We start from the raw sequence: 21,244 nt of genomic DNA, 5'->3' as shown, positions 1-21,244 counted from the left end.
GTGCGAAAATATTGACATATCATCATATCAGAAAAATACGAAAATTATGTAATATTATCTTGCATCTTTCCTTTATCCTGATTATTCAATTGAATAAATAATTCAATAAAAAATTATGTTTTACTAAGCTGATAAGAAAGATATTTCTATACTAATCAAGGAAAACAACTAAATATAACCGTAGTTTCCATGCAGAATAAAATTAACTGCCATATCTAATTGATTAATACAGTACTTACTCAATATTAATCATTCAAGCAAGTTGATCTGTCTTGCCATGTATATATCTTTCCATCCTTCATCAGCTTCTAATCTCTGAATCTCTCATCAACCATTGCCTGTATGCTTCATGAGTTTTTCTTATTCCAGTTATAATTAAACGCGCTCACACACTCGTCTTATCTCAGACCCCTTCAACTCGCGGAGCAACGTGAGGCAAAATATGGCATCATGCTCCTGGCTAATTTATCTACTCCTACAGGTAACCATTGTCTCTAGTAATTCATCTGCATTATCTGAAGCAAGGAACACAGAGAGGGAAGCTCTTCTCGGTTCGAGATGGTGGACAGGAACTTATTTGGATTCGTCGCATTGTAAATGGAATGGCATCGAATGCAACAAGAAAAATAAAGTGACTTCAATAAATCTATACGACAGTTACATAGATGATGAGTTTCGAAAACTCGACTTGTCTTCCTTCCCCTACCTCAAAGCACTTGATCTTTCTAACTGCGGCCTCTATGGAACCATACCTTACGAGATTGGAATGCTTTCAAAACTCGAATATCTCAACCTTTTTAATAACTCACTCACTGGTGAATTGCCTTCTTCACTAGCTAACCTTACTCGAATGGACACACTTATAATATCATACAATCCTCTCAGTGGTTCTATTCCCTCCGGAATAAGCAGTGGCTTCAGGAGAATCAAATTGCTTGATTTTTCCAATTGTAAGTTTAATGGAAGCATACCGGACCAGATTGGAATGCTAACAAAACTCGAGTCTCTCACCGTCAACAACAACAATCTGACTGGTAACATACCTTCTTCTGTCGTGAACCTCACTCGACTACAGGTGCTTGATGTATCTGTCAATGATCTCAGGGGCTCCATCCCCTCGGGGATTAGTAGCATAAGCAGTATGTATTTTCTAAACCTCGGTTACAATAAACTTACAGGGCTCATTCCCCTGAAACTAGGAAACTTGACTATGCTTGAACGCTTGTTCCTTAATGACAATAATCTCACAGGGACAATTCCATCGAGTTTTGGCAGCTTGACTAATCTCATCTACCTAAAACTTGATCACAATATGCTTACCGGTGAATTGCCTTCTTCCCTGGTTAACTTCACTCATCTGATAGTGCTTGATGTATCAAACAATCTTCTTGGTGGCTCTATTCCCCCTGGAATAAGTAACTTAAAGGGTCTTACCTATTTAGGCCTCGGACACAATAGACTCATCGGGTACATTCCCTCAGAAATTGGGAACCTGAGTAGCTTAGTCGAATTATCCCTGAATCACAATAGACTCACCGGTGTCATCCCCTCAGAATTGGGAGACCTGAGTAATTTGGTCAATTTATCCCTTAGTGACAATAATCTCACAGGGAAAATCCCATCGACGTTAGGCTTCTTGACTAAACTCACCAACCTGGACCTCAGTTGTAATCAGCTGAATGGCTCTTTAGATTTTCAACAGGCTAACCTCACTAAGCTCATTAAACTTGATGTTTCTCATAATTTTCTCACTGGATCCGTGCCTGTTTTCAAGAACTTCTTCAGTCTACGACATCTTAACCTCTCCAACAATTTGCTCAGTGGAAACATCCCACAAGAACTTGGAGACTGTCCTTTGGAGACGGTGACACTGAATAACAACCATTTGACTGGAAACATACCAAATCAGTTTTTTTGTTTGTTAAACTTGACTTGCTTGGAACTCTTCTATAACAATCTTTCAGGTACAATCCCTCCCACCAACTATCCCTATCTGAACAACAAATGTGATTTTTCGTATAACAACCTTTATGATGGTAAAAGGACTTACAGCCGCAGAAAGTCGGTCTTGCTCGTCCTTTACATAGTTACCCCCCTTACCATTGGCCTCATACTACTGATACTAGCCTCCGTGTTTTTCTGCAGGCATACGCCTGCAGAAAATCAAAACAGGATGGAGGTAAGGAACGGTGACATGTGTTCAGTGTGGAACTTTGATGGAAAGATTGCATACGAAGACATTGTAAGAGTCACAAATAACTTCGACAGCAGATACTGCATTGGAACTGGTGGCTATGGCATTGTATATAAAGTAATGTTGCCAAGGGGTAACATTGTGGCGCTTAAAAAACTTAATCGCCTGGAAGCCCAGGAGCCAGCTTCCGACAGAACTTTTAGGAATGAGGTACAAGTGTTGTCCAATATCAGACACAAGAATATTGTGAAGCTCTATGGTTTCTGCATGCACAAACAATGCATGTTTCTTGTTTACGAGTATATAGAGAAAGGAAGCTTGTTCAGTGCCCTCCAGGATGATGCCCGCGCCTTGGAATTAGATTGGAGTGAGAGAGTAAACATTGTGAAAGGTATTTCAAATGCCTTATCTTATATGCATCACAATTGCACTACACCTATAGTTCATCGAGACATATCAAGTAATAACATACTGTTGAACTCTGAAATGGAGGCGTTTGTAGCAGACTTTGGTGCATCACGGTTGCTAGACCCTGATTCATCTAATCGGACCATGGTTGCAGGCACTCTTGGTTATATTGCCCCAGGTGATCTCTTTTTCTAGCCGTCTCACAATTTTATACTTTACATTCTGCAGCAAAATCTGTTATAATGTCCCTTGGTTTTGTGCTTGGCAGAGCTTGCATACACAATGGCTGTGACCGAAAAATGTGATGTATATAGTTTTGGAGTTGTTGCATTAGAAATCATGATGGGAGGCCATCCAGGAGACTTCCTTCTATCGTTCACATATCTTCAATCCGCTAAAAGTACAATGCTGTGTGATCTACTAGACACACGCCTCTCGCGTCCAACAAGACATCAAGAACAGGACATTATCATTGTTTTGACACAAGCATTTGCGTGCTTAAGGTCAGATTCCAGGGTTCGGCCATCTATGGATGAAGTATCTAAAGAGTTTTCCAGAACTCAGAAGATATCGACTGATAAATCTATCTATACCACTTCAGTTGAAGAAGTTTATTGATTTCATTTACCGTGTCGTTTGGATTGTCTCCGACTTCTGTCAAGTTGAGGCTTAAAGAATTTATATTTTAGAATTATCTTGTTTCTTTGGCCTTGGCAGAATGTTAGTAAAAAACAGCAGAATATATTTTGTTTGTCTGGGTTCTTTTTTCATATATTCTAGCTGGCAATTTTAAACCACTATCAACAGCAGGTGTTAACATAACAGCTAACAAAAAGTTGTAGTGCCCATTTGTAATATCAGCAAGTAAAAACTTTGTCTCTTTAACCATACATCATTAATGATTTCTAGGATATTTTTTTAAGAAGAATGAACATCATTACTGCTGCTACAATCTATTATAAAATTTTAGGAGGATGCACTTGGCTTCATGCCAAGTACAATCAAATTCAGGTTATAAACTGGGGTAGTAAGATCAAAATAACCCATTTACATGGTAACATCTGGGTCCAATCTTCTCTGAAAAGCAGAAACTTGGGTAGTAAGATCAAAATAAACCAATTACATGGCAACGTCCGGGTCCAATCTTCTCTGAATAGCAGCTGCAGCCTGAAGATATAAAGCATAAAATTTAGTTGACACGTTTGACCAAAATTTAGTTATTTCACTATGGCGGTGGAAGGCAAATTATTAAATTTCACCTCAAAGTTCCCGAGTTTGTACTGGTAAGCCATTTCTTCCCTTAGCTGAGCTTGCTCTTTCATCGCTTGAGCCTACAGATTTGAGCCCGGCAGAAATGATGAGAATTACTTTCATCACGGTAGCACAATGACAAATAAATACGACATAAACATACCTGCCCACTCTGCATTGCAAGCTTAAGTGCTTCCACCTGCTCTTCCTTTTGTCTTTCACGTTCCTTCTGCATTTCCAGCCTGAAAACATATAGCAAGTGTATTAATAGCTAATAATCATTAGGCAATGGTACGTGTGCATGTTTTGGCATGTCGAATTTTGGTGCCACATACTAAAACAGACCAAACTCATACCGATGCACCAATTTCAGTTAGGTCAGTGTTTAATTTATACAACTTTTTTCCAATCCACACAACTTTTCTCCTAGTTCTTATCCTTGAGATGGTGGATTTACAGTGGTTATCAATCCACACAAGCATCACATATATCCTTGGCAAGCAAAGAGAGTGAGGAAGTGAGTTGAAATATAGGAATATGGGTTGACAGGTATTCTGAAATTATAGACTTTGGCTTGATCAATTTGGTTAGCCCGAAACCAAACAATTTTACTTGGTTTCCCTGTTCATCCCCAGCAAAACTGAGCCAAACCAGTAAGCAACATGTGTACTTTGATGGGCTTGGTTCAGTTCGAGTGGTTTGACCAACTCAGCCTAATAATTACAGAACTACTTGCGTAATCCATAACACTCGGTGCTGCAACAATAATCTTCACTTCTGTTAAACTAAAACGAAGATAATATAATGATATTATAATATATCTATCACTTTTAAAATAAATTTAGCAAGTTTTTAATGTAATGAGGACAGGTGGCTTTTAAATATATATTAATAAATGAATTGGCCATCAAAGACAGTTAACGTCTGACAATTGCAAATGCAAAGCAAAAGCAACATGCAATAACACTTACCGGCGTTGTTCTTCATCATTAAACACAATACGCTCAGAGTCCACAACCTTTTTGAAACCTTTTTTCACTTGCTTCTCAAGTTTACGTCTGTGATATGCATCAAGGTCATAATATCTGTAGACAACCAAAAGCAAATGATGAGAACTTTATGTCAACTACTGATGTTCGGAATATTACAGCAAGGAGTTGAAGTGAAATGCAGTAAACAAGGCTTGCAAAAGAGTGTGTAGAAGGTCATCACTAAATAAACAGCAATATATTTTCTTTATAAATACCCATGACTCCATGACCGACAACCAGACATATAGTCTTCCCAACATAAGAAAGCAGTGCATACCAGATTCTTAAAATTCAAGTACATACATAGATATCGATCCCACAATAAAATGTTACTGTACCAAAACATTGATTTGAGAAAGGATAAAAGATGATCCAAGTATTTAGGTTTTCACTTGGTGCATAAAAAATGTGTAATAATGCTGGTGATATTACGCAGAGCAAATAATTAATATATACAATACGGCTGAGAAGAAAATTTTCAGAATATCCTCCATCCTCCAAATTTTTTTGCATTCAGCCGTCCACTGTCCATACAGGACACTCAAGCTCATTATACACACATATTAAAAATATCAAATTTTGAACTTAAACCTTTTCTACTTCCGGGTTCTCGAGTCTCTGGACACATCATATCATTATTGTGCAACATTATTTTAAAGATAGGGAGATAGCATTAGAAGAGTGAAGGAACAGAGAAGTCATAAGCCACTTACTTTTTAGAAGTAAAAGTTGCTGTATTATGGTCCTCCATGAATCTGAAAAATATCAGGCCAGGGCATTTATAGACTTCAGTAAGTGCTGAAATAGTTTATAGCACTAAAAATTGTGGAGATGAAAATATTATGAACTTCTTTTAACCAACATACTGTATCACATAAGACTTGAGGCCATGGAATAGTAATTTGAAAAGAGACCAGTTTATAGACATACTGTTTGAACATTTGCTTCTCTTCCCAGTTGGGCAAGCTTTCCAAGTTCACCTGTTAGTTAAAAATTGCAAAGATCAAATCCCATCAAAAGCATTAGCACGGCACAGACACAATTAACTGATTATGGGAAGTTATTTGCTAATATACATCAGTATACTTGAAATAATAAGATCAATAATTTATTAAGTTTTTTCAGGATAGGAGAGTAGGGAAACTTGAACTGCACCAAGCTTGATGCTTCATTTAAAACAAGTTTGTTCGACTAAGTTCATATACACTTGAAAAAGGCACACCTACAAAAAATAAAATAACTTCTTGTAGGATTTGACATTCTAACTAAATCCTTCGAAACAATAATAAATTGAGTAATCATGATGTAGAAATCATGAAGTTGACTATGACAGGGTATATTTTAGATGGAAATCACAAAATATATGCAGTAACTGTGCGCGATAACATCTAGGAAAAATCGATAACATAAAACAACTGTGTCAAACTGTCACTTAATATGAGAAAAACGAATTAGCAGTTTAAAATTGGGTTGAGGAGGGTTGTAATCAACTTGACAGCCCATGAGAACTAATATGTCCATTCAAAAGACCAAATTATCAAGAAGGTGCCCCCAGGTTCTATCACTTTAACTGAGCGTGCACATCAATAGGTCAACATAAGTATTACAAGGTAAAACAAAAACTTCATGCACACAAAAGAAAATCTATATACTTCTTCAGATGGTGGCAAAAAAAAAATACCTGTTTTACTTCTAGCAACCATGCAGTGAACTCTGGTCTCTTATTCCTATAAAATAGATAGATCAGTACTGAGGGAAACAAAGATAAACTATTAAAAAACCACAATAATATTATCACCAATAGGTCACACGTTACAAAACTCACATTTAATAAAGATAAAAACACCTTAAGAACTTCAACAGTCATATCCCACTACTTTAACAGATTGGCAACGTAGACTAGAGACTGAATACCAGCATAACTAAATTACTGTAGTAATTTCTAGGAAAAAATAATGTTTCTGGCAAAACTGCTCTAGCAATCCAGTTCATTTCAACTGTTTTTAGCAAGCGCCTCTGACTACAATTAATTTTACCAAGCAGATCATTTAGGAATTTCTAGCAATGCAATTGCTTGCCAAAAGCAAGACTTATCACGTTACAAGTTGCATCTCAGGCAATGTGAATGTGGTACTTGATCCCTAAAGGCTAAAACTAAAAACTAAACATCAATAAGCCGAGAACAAAAGTTTGCATTAGTGGTTTACTTTCACACTAACCAGGCTATTGCATAAAAAGAGGCTAGCCACATCACCACGTTATACTAAACCTAAAGGAAAACTATTCTAGTTGTCATATACATAATGCATTCAACATTATTACTACTCTAATAATGCTTAGCTATGTAAATAAATCATGCATATATACGAATTCCACACAAATAACATGTAAATACATCGAAAGACGAAGCTATACCACATATCAGTCTCTCGAATAATGCCATACTTCCCCCAAGTATTCGTAACCGCTCCGGTCTTCCCCTTATCTTTCTTCTTCTTACTCTTCTCCTTCCGCTTACTCTTCTTCTTCTTCTTCTCCTTCCTCTTCCTATCTTCATCCTCATCAGAATCAGAATCATCATCTCTCTTACTTCTCTTCTTCTTCTTATCCTTCTCTCTCCTCCTCCTCCTCTCTCTATCCTCTCTCCTTTTCCTCTCTCTCCTCTTTCTCCTCCGCCTCTCATCCTCCGAGTCGGAATACTCAGAGCTCGAATCAGACTCGGACTCGGACTCCGACTCATCGTCGCTGTATTTTCGCCGAGATCTTCGCTTTGAACTCCGGCTTCGCTTCCTGGAGCTCCGACTGCTGTGCTTGCTGCCGGAATCGGAATCAGAGTCTGAATCGTGTTTATCAGCGCCGTTGATATGATCATCATCTTCTTCTCCGTCCGAATCGGAATGATGTTCTCGTTTGGGTTTACGATGTCGTTTTGACGAAGCCGGAGCTATCGCTGCAGTTTCTTCGTCGTCGATTGAAGGAGATTTGTGTCCCATTTTTGAGCTTCTGCTTGGCACCAACACAGGGGGCCTGCTAATTATCAAAAAGAAAATACAGCGGGCTTGTATTGCTTATTCAAGCTACATTTTAGGTTTATTGATATCTCGGCCCATCACTACGGAGCGGCCCATTTTATCAATGTTGCCCCGACTTCTACTTATTAGGGCCCATTTCTCAGTAACTTTAATTATTATATTTTTTAAATAATTGAAAAATACAATATATTAAAATTTTCAGAATTTTATATTTGAAAATAATATCATAAAACTACATTTAATATGTTGTTGGCGAGATCCATTTTTATACATTTGTATTAGTTTTTTTAATATTAAATTTGGTGAGGAATATATATCAAATTCTTCATTTATTTTGTTCAAATATATCAAATTAGCAACTCATTTCAATATTGACTTAATTTGATAATTAATTTTAAATTTTATGAGTATATTTTAAGTGACTAAGAGACCGAAATATGTGAGTATATACATATGAAATTTAATAGACAAACATACGATTGGTTGAGAGTAGATTAGTGGTAAACGTAACATTATTAAAAAATTTAACAAAATGTTAGGATGAAAGTACATTTTCAAAATTATAGAATTTTTACACATTTCATAAAATTATTTTTGTCATTCCACCTAAATATTTGGTTATTTGATCAAGAATTCTAAACAAAATGGATGTTCGTGCGGCATAAAATCATAGGTTGCAGAATCTTACTTCAAAAGTTATGGTACACATCTTTTACAACCAAGAGCTTGCATTCGTTCAAAACCTGAATGCTGTATTATGCATAAAAACTTATACTAGCCCAGTAGCAACTAGGTACCCCGAATCAATTGGAAACTAGAGTTAACAGAGCGATTCTGAAATTCTCTGCTAATGCAACTAACCATTGTTTAACAAAATTAAGAAATACTAAACCAACAATAAACATTGAAAATAACAGCCAAGGATCGGAATTTTACTCCACAAAGAGAAGCAAGAACTCACTCGGTCATGTGAATAACGTGGTAATTATCATTAGTCTTTAAATAGGTAACATGGAATTTCAACTATACATGAGCACATTCAGAATATGACTTGCAGTAACATAACTTGCAAGTACCAGGCTAAAGAACACGAAACAAGAGACATCTAACGTCCCAGAAAACATTCTGCATGCTTACCACCACCTCTATAAGAACTTCTCTATGCTTGTGGTTAGAGTTGCTTTCGGAACTGCACCAACAACAGCATCTTTCTTCTCACCGTCTTTGAAAAGTATAACAGTTGGAATGCTTCTGACCCCATATTCGGTTGGGATATTGGGACTCTCATCAGTGTTCAGCTTGTAACACTTGAGTTTGCCCGCAAATTCTACGGCCAGTTCATCAATGATGGGATGGATCATGCGGCATGGGCCGCACCATGGTGCCCAAAATTCAACCAGAACAGGGGTTTCAGACTCGAGTACATCTGACTTCCACGTCCCATCAGTGACAGGAGGTACTGCAATTCGAAATCATGTTGAAGTTCTTCAGTTTTCATAAAAAGTTGTTTCACAACTAAAATCTGTGAAACCCAGGCAATCCCCTCTGAATGTACTAAAAAAAAATGCCGCAAATGTAATACGGATAAGAAGACAGCAGCTTATCTCCACTGGCAGTCAAAATCACAAGTACATTTGATTGAGCAAAAGATGCAACACTAATAAATCAAAGAAATTTACATACGCAACTTGACAGAATATACATAACATTTTGCAGTTTCCATGAATCAAGTGTGCAGAGTGCAGACTCAGTGTTAAATTCTTAAATTTTTTGTAGCTCCCCTTGATGCTTTTTAAGTTGGAGAGTAGAGCCATAAAATCATAGTTGATAAATGGTGCATAAAAAGTAGAAACTGATTTCCAAAACTCAAAGGTTGTTGAATTACTCAAAGAAGTGCAATCACAATTATTATCTAAATGGCCAATACATCAAATACTATTTTTGGAGAGTCCGGGTCCCTGACATACGAATGTTACAACATAGTACAAACGGTTTTTTCTGCTGGATGACCTTAACCCTAAATTTTTGATGTTAATGCAGGGGCACTACAATGTCATCTAGAAGAAAAAACGACTCACTACAGGGAATCAATCATCCAAAGCTTTTTTGTTTGGCTGTTAGTAGTATGCTATTGTCTACTAACATTCAGCTGCCATTTTTAGATAGCTGATAATATTATTCACGAGGGAAGAGGAGGATAAAATTGAAATATAGACCTTTCCTGCACTAAAAGCACCTATTGGGATAAGTAGTTAATATGCCTACATAGGCGTTCGCAAGTAGACTGAATATCATAATTACTTATAGAATTACAGAAATGGAGGATAAAAATCAAGACAAGTCATGTTGTTTTCATGCACATATCAGTATAAATTAAAATTTTGCTGTCTTTTAAGGAAGATCAACATAACATACACATAAACATCAACTCTTTGTTGTAGATTATGTAAACTTTATTTGTTCCAATACAGACGCAACCATGTAATTACAATTTCATTGGAACTAAAACCAGTTCCCGTGTCTGGTTCAATAATTTCAAAACTCATAGTAGTAACTTCAAGTTCCTACTAAGTTAAGTCCACATGATCAGACGATTCAATTTACCAAAATTAAGCCTAAGTTAGTTGCATAATCTTAAATTAAACAAAGTTACTTGATCCGTAAGCTCTTATCGGATCCAATTCAAGGACCCGTGACTCCAATAAGAGAGTAGTTCTTTTAATTTGTGAACAAAAAATGCGTGTTGAGATAGTTAAAGTTTTTAATAAGATTCGAATTCTCGACATCCTCTAAACAGAGTAATCGTTGGGAGATAGTAAAAGTTGTTCACAAGGATCTAACCTACAACAGCAGTGTCCTGAGTTTCAGCAACGATCCTTGCACTACGGCGAACGCCTCTAGAATTAAAAGTCAGCGATCCACTAGAGCGGCGAGAAGAGATCTTGAGTCCTCTAGATTCCGGTAACTTTATAACTTCCCGGCGCTTCGAGATCGGAGAAACAGATAATGAACCTACGATCGGAGAGATACTCGCCGCCGCGACAACGGTGGCGCGTGGGACGGTGAGATTTTCAAGCAAAATACCCATCGGAAAATTACCAGAAATGTAGATTATTATTTTTTTTGGATTTTTTAATTTTTGCAACTTAGGAGTTGTAGTAAAAATATATACAGACACAAGCCTAAAATGTGTGTCAGTGTGTCATGTGTGTGGTGGATGAGTTTGGTCATGAGATAATGTGGGACCCGTAACACTTGTGTTTTTCGGACACGTTTCATTTTCCAAATTGGTTTATATTTTCATGGGCCATCCTCGGTCCGTAATTATTTATCCAAATGGTCCACGTTCAATCATGGGCCCGTGGATTTGACTTTGCCGCCCACAGTTATTTAAGAATCAAGACCATTTTTCTTTCAAAACAAAAGCGCTCCGTTTTTCTCGTTTTCCAGTTTTTTATTTCAAATTTAATTGAAATTCTATATAATTTATTATAAAATATAATTTTAAAATTTTAAGATAATAAAAAAAATTATTGTTAATATCTTGTCAAGAAATGTCAATGATCATTGTTGAAAGTTTGAACAACTAAAAAGAAACGGAAAGAATGTTTTTCTTAAACATAGAAATAAGAAATCAGGACTAACTTTCTCAAAAAAAAAAAGAAAAAAGAAATCAGGAATAAATATACCGGTATCCAAGTTTTTTGGATAATAAAAAGCAAAATTATCAAACAACTATAAACAATATAACCAAGAAAATATCACAATTTCATAAGGAGAAGAAATTTACCATCATAAAATACTACATTAAAACGAAGAATATAACCATCTTTCGAATTACAAAGATGCTTCAACACGGATTGAAGAATCAATGCAGTCTGAGCTCGTTTCAAGAACTTCTGCCGACAAAACCAGACATTGGAAAAAACATCCTGCAAACAAGAGATCGGATATTACGTACACGAAAATTCGAACAAACACTTACTCCATCAAAATAGAAGCTGCTCTGCGTTTCCCTTCATCTCAACCATTTTTTACATTTTTCTTTTAAATATCTCGTTTAATTATTTACATTTCAATATTTATCAAATATAATAAAATTTTATAATATAAAAACCAAATACCCACACTATTTTCTTCCACGATACTAACTTTATATATTAAATATTAATCAGTCATATCACCATCCTCACTTTCTCTTATTTTTCATATTTTTTCACTTCCATGCCGTGAACATTTACGCGGGATGGAGTATTAAATAAGATTCAAAACAAAATAGCGTAGACATCAACACCTAAAGAAATGAAGAGAAACCGGACAGGTTATAAATACAAAATTGGTCAAAAGCTCACACTAATCTTGCATTTGATTTGCATATCATGCACAACTCGTGCAGGACTGCAACTTGCTATTATCTCTAGTTCTTGTTTGCCACTGTCACGTCACTACTTGTTCAACAGTGTTCTAACAATGCAAACCAGGAATATAAGGACTCAAATTTCCTATCTTTTTCTGGTGCATTATTCTACACCCACCTACTCAGTCAACATTCAAATATACACATACACATAAATGCCATGCTGCCGTCCAGCCATTCCACATTCACACTGTCTAAATACTCATAGACCATAATTCAACTATCTTGCCCACATAGATACACATATAGAAGCTGAAAAGATTGTAAAGACCTACATGGAGAGGAAGAAGACTCTGAAGAAAGATCACGAGGTTCGGGAGACTGAGAAGCAGAAGCAGCTGCTAATGCTATGCAGACGAGAAAAGAAACTACCTAGTTTAACAGAAGTGGATGATGAAGGAGAAGATCAAGACACCGGCAACAAGTTAAAACCAAATGACATGGCAATAAGGTCGACCATGCGATTAATATCAGGTAACATGCCTTGTTCTATGCAGGACCACGCCCTCTGTTTCACCAATTCACTTCTGCGTGATACAACTAATTGTTCCCCCAGCCCTTCCCTCCTTGCTCGATCCCTCAAAAAGGTACTGTTGAATTACACTTACGTGCTTGCTAACAAATTCACACTTATACGTGGCTATACTCAAGTGATTGCCGATTAAGTTAAAATTATAAGATCTTCTAATGACTTCTATCAAATTTTCTGAAGGAGTTTGACTCATTATATGGACGGCTATGGCACTGCATAGTTGGGAGGAGTTTTGGATCGTTTGTGACTCACTCTCCTGGAGGCTTCATTTATTTTTCTGTCGATTCCCATAACCTCTCTTTTCTTCTCTTCAAAACTGAGGTCCAGCTTATAGCAACATAATTCGAGCATATGAAATGCATTCATATACTTAGTGTATTGCTTGGTAATTTCAAAAATATACCGACTTCTTGTGTTTATCTGACTTTTAATACTTCATTATCACAACCTTCACTTATAATATAAATGGTATACAAGATACTATCAACCAGCAAATAATCATAAATAGATACATGACCATAACTAGAAGATAGTGTACCTCCTTCCAAGACTATATTCCAGGTCTTCTTCTATAAACTGCTTGTACCCTGCAGGACGAAGACAAATTTCTCCCACGCGTATAACGTTCAATTTTTTCAACATCTTCTTGGCTGTCAACACCATGGCATTGTGGTCAACTTTTATCCCCTGCAAGGAAAAGTAGTTAATATATGAATGTTGACACATTCATTACTGTAACAGCATTTAAAATAACATCCTCTATATCTTTTCTTTCAACTTCACAGCTATAATACCTACACTAATATGCAACAGAAATTTCTGAAACCAGTGGGAAATTACGATAATGGACTATTCTTTACCATTTCGACATGATTCGGATGTCATTATAACATCAGCACCAAATCCTCGACAACAAGTAGCAAGTTTTTCATCATCCTTGGCAACAACTACATTAGGGAATAGCTGAATGAGCATTCACATATAAAACAGAAATAATACAGTAGAGGGGAGGGGAAGGATCAAATTAACAACTTCTATACAGTTTAGAGCAGTTTCCATATGCGTCGGCCTAATTTTATTATATTACCATACGAGCACTGACTCTGCTTTTAAGCGGGAAAAAAATACATAGTACGGGAAGCAACCCATCTTGACTCGGACAGCCAAAAGACTAAAAGCTTATGCAGTGTGCACCACAGAAACTATGAAGTTTACCATATAAACATCAAGTTAGTTCAAGAATTAAGCCAAAATGCAATTAACAAAATCAGATCAATAGAGGTCAGCGATTTACCAACATGGCCCAGCGTTGTCGCCAAGTTTGCACATTCCCATGTTCTCTGTATAAGAGCATCTAAAGGGGTAAGTAAATCAGTTATATAGAGAAATTAGAAAGAGGCCAGCTGTAACTTAAATTCAGTATCATATGTAATGCTGATGTGTCTTGGAGGAAGTCTCAAAACTGTAATTACATCAAGTAACAAGATTTCACCTTTCTTTCGGGTATGCTAAGCTTGCGGTAAAACTATATATGACTTAAGATACACAAAAGCACAAAATCTCATATATGTTTGACTAAGCAGGACTCAAGTATATTTATTCATTATAAGTACACAGTAACCTTGATCATTTGATCAGTCTATTTTCAAGACTTGGAAACCAATGAAGTACAGAACATTGTCCCCTTATATATGTCAGTTTTGGGGACATGCCAGTAGTTTTTAATGTTATTATCTGTCCTACCAAGCAGGTGTGCAACAATAGTAGCCCATCTGCACATACACGAAGTCTGAATAAATTTTAAAGTGTCAAATCCATTAACATAGTAACATAGATTTAAATTTTTAAAAAAAACATTTCCAGGAAATCTTCAACCTAAAAAATTAACAGTTGTGGTGTTGAAGGAAAACAGAATTTTGAAGACTATAAACATTTTGACGATGTTGCTACTATTGGGGGATTAGACTACATAAAGGCCTACTATGACAAGATGTGTAAGAATGTAATAGTAGTGAATTCGATAACTACTCAACTGAATAATCAGGAGAAGGCAAATGTTTTTACGAATTAGCGACTTTAAGATTGTATACGAAACACGTACGCTAATGAATTCTTCTTTTCATTGTCCTATTTAAGAGGCCAAGAGAAATGAGTAAATAAAAGAGCCAGTATCAGTTGCCATAGAGAGAGCTTGATGACGGATAATTATCTGATTTTCGTCAGTAGTAAAATTTCCCCTTTCAAATCAGGGCTAAGATGATTCATCCACCCTACTCTACAACTGTTACCATTCCTAAGCAACCCTAATAAATTACGAAACTAATCTGGATATGTAACCAAATACAAACTCATCCGAAATGAGACATGAATTAATAGCACATTATAGCAAAACAAAAAAGTTATATACCAGCAATTTTAGGAACGACTGTCCAATTGCATGTACCATGTTCTTGGACTTAAGACACCAACTTGCTATCTTCTTCAAAAGTCCATGCTCCTTTGCCACTTTCATTCTCTCAGCTGACCTCATTATCTCTCTTTCTCCATTTCGACTATGTATATGCAAGAGATAAGAAAAAACTACAGAAATGAGTTGCACATTGAGTTGGTATTTACATATATAAACCAACTATTTTACCTATTCTTACAAAAGTAGAGATTCTTTTCCCTCGGGCCCATATATTATTTAATATTTACGAATTTTTATTCCTTGGCCCTAGACATATGGGAACAATATTATATTCAAATTAATTGATTTTTCTATGACAAACCAAAGTTTTTCCTTGTCAAGTGTACATACTCGACAGATTCTTGAATGAAAGAAATTCCTCTTTATGGAATATATTCTTGTACGAGAAAGAAATTCCTCTTTACAGAATATATTCTTGTACGAGAAAGTAATTCCTCTCTATGGAGTATATTCTTGTACGAGTAATGTACCATTCGAGTATGTTCATCTGACAAGAGAAAAACTTTAGTTTGTACTAGAAAAATCAATAAATTTGAATATAATATTGTTTTAATGTGTCTGGGCGAAGGAATAAAAATCCAGAATTATTAAATAATATTTGCGCCCGGGGCAAAAAAATATTTACTTTTTTACGAATAAGTATAAATAGTTGGTTTATATCTATAAATATCAACTCTGTATGCAACTCATTTAAACAATTCTTTAATATCTCTTACATATATATAGTCAGAGATAAGGAGGTCGGCTGAGAAAATATAAGAAAAAACAAAAGGAGCATGGAATTCTGAAGAAGATAGTAAGTTGGTATCTTACGTCCAAAAACATGATACATGCAATTACACAAACCTTCCTAAACTTGCTGGTATATATGGACTTCTTTTTTGTTAAACTGTGCTATTAATTTATGTCTCATTTTAGCGGGTTTGTATTTGGTTATATATCCAGATTAGTTTGTAATTTAACAGGGTTGCATAGGAATGGTAAGAGTTGTAGACTAAGGTAGGTGAATCATCTTAGCCCTGATATCGGTGATATTTTACCCCCGAGGAAGATAAGATATTGTCCGTCATCAAACTCTCAATGGCAACCGGTAACAGCACTTTTATTTACTCATTTGTCTTGGTCTTTTAAATAGGACTATTAAAAGAATAATGTATTGGCCTATGTGTCTAATGATACAATCTCAAAACCGCTAATAAAAATGTCAAACAAGATTTTATTACTATTTACAAGTATTAACTACTCTAAAAGTATTGCTATAAAAAATATCAGTTAAGGATTTCAATTGAAATGTTTTGTTCTTTAATAATATTTATGTTACTATGTTAATGCATTTGACACTATAAATTTTATTTAAATTTCGTGTAAGTGTAGATGGGCTGCCATTGCAGCACACATGCCTGGTAGGACGGATAATGACATTAAAAACTACTGGCATGTCCATCTGAAGAAGAAGCTTGGTAAAGTTAACAGTCGTGGTGTTGAAGGAAAACAGAATTTTGAAGACTATAAACATTATGACGATGTTGCTACTATTGGTGGATTAGACTACATAAAAGCCTACTATGACAAGATGTGTAAGAATGTAATAGTAGTGAATTCGATAACTACTCAACAGAATAATCAGGAGAAGGCAATTGCTTTTACGAATAAGCGGCTTTAAAATTGTATATTAAACACGTACGCTAATAAATTCTTATTTTCATTGTCCTATTTAAGAGGCCAAGAGAAATGAATAAATAAAAGAGCCAGTACCGGTTGCCATTAAGAGCTTGATGACGGATAATTATCTGATCTTCGTCAGTAGTAAAATTTCCCCTTTCAAATCAGGGCTGAGATGATTCATCCACCTTAATCTATAGCTGTTACCATTCCTATGCAACGCTAATAAATTATGAAACTAATCAGGATATGTAACCAAATACAAACTCATCCGAAATGAGACATAAATTAATAACACATTATAGCAAAAAAAACAGTTATATACCACTACTTTTAGGAACGAATGTCCAATTGCATGTACCATGTTTTTGGACTTAAGACACCAACTTGCTATCTTGTTCAAAAGTCCATGCTCCTTTGTCTCTTTCATTCTCTGACCTCATTATCTCTTACATATATATAGTCAATGATAAAGAGAAAGAGAGATAAGGAGGTCGGCTGAGAAAATAAAAGCAAAAACGAAAGAAGCATGGACTTCTGAAGAAGATAGTAAATTGGTATCTTACGTCCAAAAACATGATACATGCAATTAGACAACCCTTCCTAAACTTGCTGGTATATATGTACTTTTTTTTTGTTAAACTATGCTATTAATTTATGTCTCATTTTAGCGAGTTTGTATTTGGTTATATATCCTGATTAATTTTGTAATTTAACAGGGTTGCATAGGAATGGTAAGAGTTGTAGATTAAGGTAGGTGAATCATCTTAACCCTGATATCGGTGAAATTTTACCCCCGAGGAAGATAAGATAATTATCCGCCATCAAACTCTCAATGGCAACCGTTAACAACACTTTTATTAATTTACTCATTTGTCTTGGTCTTTTAAATAGGACAATTAAAAGAATAATGTATTGGCCTATGTGTTTAATGATACAATCTCAAATACGCTAGAAAGGATTCAATGTTGTGTTTGGTAGGGGGTGAATGGAATGAATGAAAATAAAAGGAAATAATAGGGGGTAGGAGGGAGGACTTTGAATAAGGAGTAAATGCAAATTTTGTTAAATGAGATTTGGGTAGAAAATAGGTATAATAAGGAATATTACATTCCTTCACAAAGTGGAGGGTTTGAGCTCTAGTTAAGGATAATAAGAATGGAATAGTCAAATGAATGAAATTATTAAACATTCAACAAATTTATAATTCAAATTTCATTCCATTCCTTTCATTTTCATTCACACCAACCAACACACAGAAGTTTCACTTTGATTAGTGCCTTTCAGTTATATAAGGTTCTAATACACTTTTAAAGAAAGAACAGAGAGTGTGTTTCGGTTTCACCACATCTGAAACATATTTAATCAGAGTCCATGGGTATAAGATTTTAACTCCAAAACAGTTAAGTGATACACTCTGACAATTAAGCACAATTAGGCAGTTAACGGAGGGTTAAGTATTGAGTAAATATGTATACATAAAGTTGCTAATTGCTAAAAGAGATATTTGAAAACTTATTTAGATGTATTCATTATTCTAAAACTATTACTATAAAAAATATTAGTTTAGGTTCAACAGGCTCAACAATAGGCTACAAAGCATTCAATGTTGTGTTTGGTAGGGGGTGAATGGAATGTGTGAAAATAAAAGGAAATAATAGGGGGTAGGAGGGAGGACTTTAAATAGATTTCGTGTATGTTTAGATAAGCTGCCATTGCTGCACACCTGCCTGGTAGAACTCATGATGACATTAAAAACTACTAGTATGTCCATCTGAAGAAAAAGCTTGGTAAAGTTAATAGTTGTGGTGCTGAAGGAACAATGAACTATGAAGGCAATAATCATTACGACGATGTCGCTACTGTTGGTGGATTAGACTAGATTAAGTCCTGTGACAAAATGTATAAGAATGCAATAGTAAGAAATTCGATAACTACTTCACAGAACAGTTGGGAGAAGACAGACGTGTATATGAATGAAACGAGGAGGAATTCAATAACTCTTCTTCCAACAAAACAATTGAATGAAAGCATTTAAGATGACACTGGAATCCCGACCATAGAAGAAATTGATAAATTGTTGCATGAGGATCCTACTAGGCTTGAAGATCTTCAAACACCAATTTAAGAGATCTTCAAACACCAATTTATCAATTTCTTTCATGGTCAGGATTCCAATATTATCGTAAATACTTTCATTCAACTGATTCCATGGAGGAGGATTTATTGAATTTCCTTTTTCATTCATATAAACGATTGAATTCTCCCGATATGGAGTAGTTATTAAATTCCCTGCTATTCCATTTTTATACATCTTGTCATAGTAGGCCTTTGAATAAGGAGTGAATGCAAATTTTGTTAAATGAGATTTGAGTAGAAAATAGGTATGATAAAGAATATTACATTCCTTCACAAAGTGGAGGGTTTGAGCTCTAGTTAAGGATAATAGGAATGGAATAGTGAAAGGAATGAAATTATTAAACATTCAACAAAATTGTAATTCAAATTTCATTACATTCCTTTCATTTTCATTCACCCCAACCAACACACAGAAGTTTCACTTTGATTAGTGCCTACTTCAGTTATATAAGGTTCTGATATACTTTTAAAGAAAGAACGGAGAGTGTGTTTCGGTTTCACCACATCTGAAACATATTTAATCAGAGTCCATGGGTATAAGATTTTAACTCCAAAACAGTTAAGTAATACACTCTGACAATTAAGCACAATTAGGCAGTTAACGGAGGGTTAATTATTGAGTAAATATGTATACATACCTCAAGCCTTAGGAGTCTCAGGAGTAAATCGTTGATCTCTGAGGAAGCACAATTCTGAATTATGATGTATAAATATCAAAGAATATAGCCTTCCACCTTGTATTTAAGACCTGAATTTAGGAACCCAGTTTACAACAATCAATTTTATGAATCGTAAAAGCCCTAATCCTGAAGGAAAAATAAAGAGGCAAAGAGGTGTAAACAGCGAACTTAAAGAGATTAATTGATAACTTCTTACCGATTAACACTAAATTGTAATATCTTAGATCAAACTAGAACCGTGACTCTGCCGTGACTTGTTTGCAATCCTGTAAGTTGTATCGCCATTTTAGTTTTTTAAGGAGAGGAGACACAAGAACACAGCGATTGAAATAATACAAATATATATATGTGATGTGATTGTGGGCTGCATTCAATTCTCAATTCGTATGAAGGAATATTCAATTCAAACAAGACGTTATATTCAATATTCAATTGAGATTTTAAAAGATATTTTTCATTCTAAGAGATTTGAATATAGTTATTGTATTTTTTTAGTGTCATATTTTTATTTTTGTTTGTCAAATTAACTAATTTTTAATCAAAAATTATAAGTCACTCTTTTATTATTTTAAAAAATTGAAAATTACATCTTAAAGTAGATTAAAAGTTATTTCCGATTACATATTTTTTAACTTTTTTTAATTGATAAAATATTAATAAATTTCAATCAAATTTTGATCAATTTGACCGGCACAATAACAAAGGTGACAAGTAAAAAGGGACGGAGGGAGTATTAATTGAGATTGTTTGAAATTTATTAAAATCTTGAGATATTCAGTTGAGATTTTATATCATGTGATGAAATCTGGTGATATTCAATTAGGATATTAAATTATCTTTAAAAATCCGATGTTTCAATTGAATATTCAATTCAAACAAGACACTATATTCAATTGAGATTTTATAAGATTTCTTCATTCACAAATTTTGAACGTATTAATTGAGATTATTTAAAATTTATTAAAATCTTGAATTATTCAATTGAGGTTTTATATCATGTGATGAAATATGGTGATATTCAATCAGAATATTAAATTATGTTCAAAAATTCAATGTTGTTCGATTGGATTGTTTCAAATGATGATGGATTTTTTGGATTTTATAAAATGATTGATTTTTTGGTATTTTTCAGTGTATCTTAAAATTTTTAAAATCCCAACAAAATTGATGAGATTTTAAAATATTGTGCTTAAATCTTGAAAAATCTACATCAACTCTACGACATTTTATCAAGAACCTGCATAAAATCAAAATCACATACAATTCATTAAAATCAAAAAATTAAATACAATCCATTAAATCTTAGTCGAACACACCACCTAAAAGTTTGATAATAAGAATCGTAAATTATCTTTTAAATTTCGAGATATTGAATTAAAAATTTAAATATTTTTATAAACCGGTGATATGTAGATATATTTTCTAAAT

The 21,244-nt window shown here is 34.7% G+C and overlaps 4 protein-coding genes and 1 long non-coding RNA gene across 7 annotated transcripts; 2 read left to right on the top strand and 3 right to left on the bottom strand.

Moving 5' to 3' along the window:
* The first annotated feature begins 327 nt into the window (after positions 1–327).
* Positions 328–2,889, top strand: LOC108217498 (probable leucine-rich repeat receptor-like protein kinase At1g35710). Its single transcript, XM_064092464.1, has one exon. It carries the CDS (start codon positions 443–445, stop codon positions 2,795–2,797), a length of 2,355 nt encoding a protein of 784 aa, XP_063948534.1. The 5' UTR covers positions 328–442; the 3' UTR covers positions 2,798–2,889.
* Positions 2,890–3,428: 539 nt separating this feature from the next.
* LOC108216201 (DEAD-box ATP-dependent RNA helicase 42) lies at positions 3,429–7,945 on the bottom strand. The gene is made up of 8 exons (XM_017388895.2): positions 7,300–7,945; positions 6,566–6,611; positions 5,815–5,864; positions 5,598–5,639; positions 4,825–4,938; positions 4,017–4,095; positions 3,862–3,933; positions 3,429–3,769 (listed from the first exon to the last, which is right to left on the bottom strand). The coding sequence occupies exons 1-8, from the start codon at positions 7,875–7,877 to the stop codon at positions 3,722–3,724; spliced, it is 1,029 nt and encodes a 342-aa protein (XP_017244384.1). The 5' UTR covers positions 7,878–7,945; the 3' UTR covers positions 3,429–3,721.
* Positions 7,946–8,886: 941 nt separating this feature from the next.
* LOC108217657 (uncharacterized) lies at positions 8,887–11,110 on the bottom strand. The gene is made up of 2 exons (XM_017390527.2): positions 10,758–11,110; positions 8,887–9,375 (listed from the first exon to the last, which is right to left on the bottom strand). Exons 1-2 carry the CDS (start codon positions 11,002–11,004, stop codon positions 9,062–9,064), a joined length of 561 nt encoding a protein of 186 aa, XP_017246016.1. The 5' UTR covers positions 11,005–11,110; the 3' UTR covers positions 8,887–9,061.
* A 468-nt stretch (positions 11,111–11,578) lies between these two features.
* On the bottom strand, positions 11,579–20,174 carry LOC108217659 (3-deoxy-manno-octulosonate cytidylyltransferase, mitochondrial-like). Of its 3 annotated transcripts, XR_010291119.1 has the most exons (8): positions 20,013–20,174; positions 19,775–19,884; positions 17,091–17,219; positions 15,273–15,417; positions 14,160–14,205; positions 13,726–13,812; positions 13,404–13,552; positions 11,579–11,848 (listed from the first exon to the last, which is right to left on the bottom strand). XR_010291119.1 is itself a non-coding variant. In XM_064091429.1 (6 exons), exons 3-6 carry the CDS (start codon positions 15,393–15,395, stop codon positions 13,539–13,541), a joined length of 270 nt encoding a protein of 89 aa, XP_063947499.1. In that variant the 5' UTR covers positions 15,396–15,417; positions 19,775–19,884; positions 20,013–20,170; the 3' UTR covers positions 13,300–13,538. The 3 variants fall into 3 exon arrangements, 1 of the variants encoding a protein (XP_063947499.1); XR_001806238.2 differs by lacking the exon at positions 17,091–17,219 and having other exon boundaries at positions 20,013–20,170; XM_064091429.1 differs by lacking the exons at positions 11,579–11,848; positions 17,091–17,219 and having other exon boundaries at positions 13,300–13,552; positions 20,013–20,170.
* LOC108217658 (uncharacterized) lies at positions 12,223–13,284 on the top strand. The gene is made up of 3 exons (XR_010291149.1): positions 12,223–12,237; positions 12,313–12,920; positions 13,046–13,284. It is a non-coding gene; the product is annotated as an uncharacterized LOC108217658 (long non-coding RNA).
* Positions 20,175–21,244: the final 1,070 nt, after the last annotated feature.

Source organism: Daucus carota, chromosome 4 (genome assembly GCF_001625215.2).
Source record: "Daucus carota subsp. sativus chromosome 4, DH1 v3.0, whole genome shotgun sequence".
Taxonomy (NCBI): Eukaryota; Viridiplantae; Streptophyta; class Magnoliopsida; order Apiales; family Apiaceae; genus Daucus; species Daucus carota.
This window is presented reverse-complemented; position numbering and strand designations above follow the sequence as displayed.

What these genes read in the sequence shown, in the direction of transcription:
- LOC108217498 (XM_064092464.1), top strand. Translation starts at nt 443, where the DNA reads ATGGCATCATGCTCCTGGCTAATTTATCTACTCCTACAGGTAACCATT.
- LOC108216201 (XM_017388895.2), bottom strand. Translation starts at nt 7,877, where the DNA reads ATGGGACACAAATCTCCTTCAATCGACGACGAAGAAACTGCAGCGATA. An exon ending in ATTCGAGAGACTGATATGTG is followed by an intron (nt 6,612 to 7,299) that starts GTATAGCTTCGT and finishes TCTATTTTATAG; the next exon opens with GAATAAGAGACCAGAGTTCA. An exon ending in TTGCAATGCAGAGTGGGCAG is followed by an intron (nt 3,934 to 4,016) that starts GTATGTTTATGT and finishes TCAAATCTGTAG; the next exon opens with GCTCAAGCGATGAAAGAGCA.
- LOC108217657 (XM_017390527.2), bottom strand. Translation starts at nt 11,004, where the DNA reads ATGGGTATTTTGCTTGAAAATCTCACCGTCCCACGCGCCACCGTTGTC. An exon ending in TCAGGACACTGCTGTTGTAG is followed by an intron (nt 9,376 to 10,757) that starts GTTAGATCCTTG and finishes TTCGAATTGCAG; the next exon opens with TACCTCCTGTCACTGATGGG.
- LOC108217659 (XM_064091429.1), bottom strand. Translation starts at nt 15,395, where the DNA reads ATGAGGTCAGCTGAGAGAATGAAAGTGGCAAAGGAGCATGGACTTTTG. An exon ending in AGTCGTTCCTAAAATTGCTG is followed by an intron (nt 14,206 to 15,272) that starts GTATATAACTTT and finishes GCTCTTATACAG; the next exon opens with AGAACATGGGAATGTGCAAA. An exon ending in GACAACGCTGGGCCATGTTG is followed by an intron (nt 13,813 to 14,159) that starts GTAAATCGCTGA and finishes TCCCTAATGTAG; the next exon opens with TTGTTGCCAAGGATGATGAA.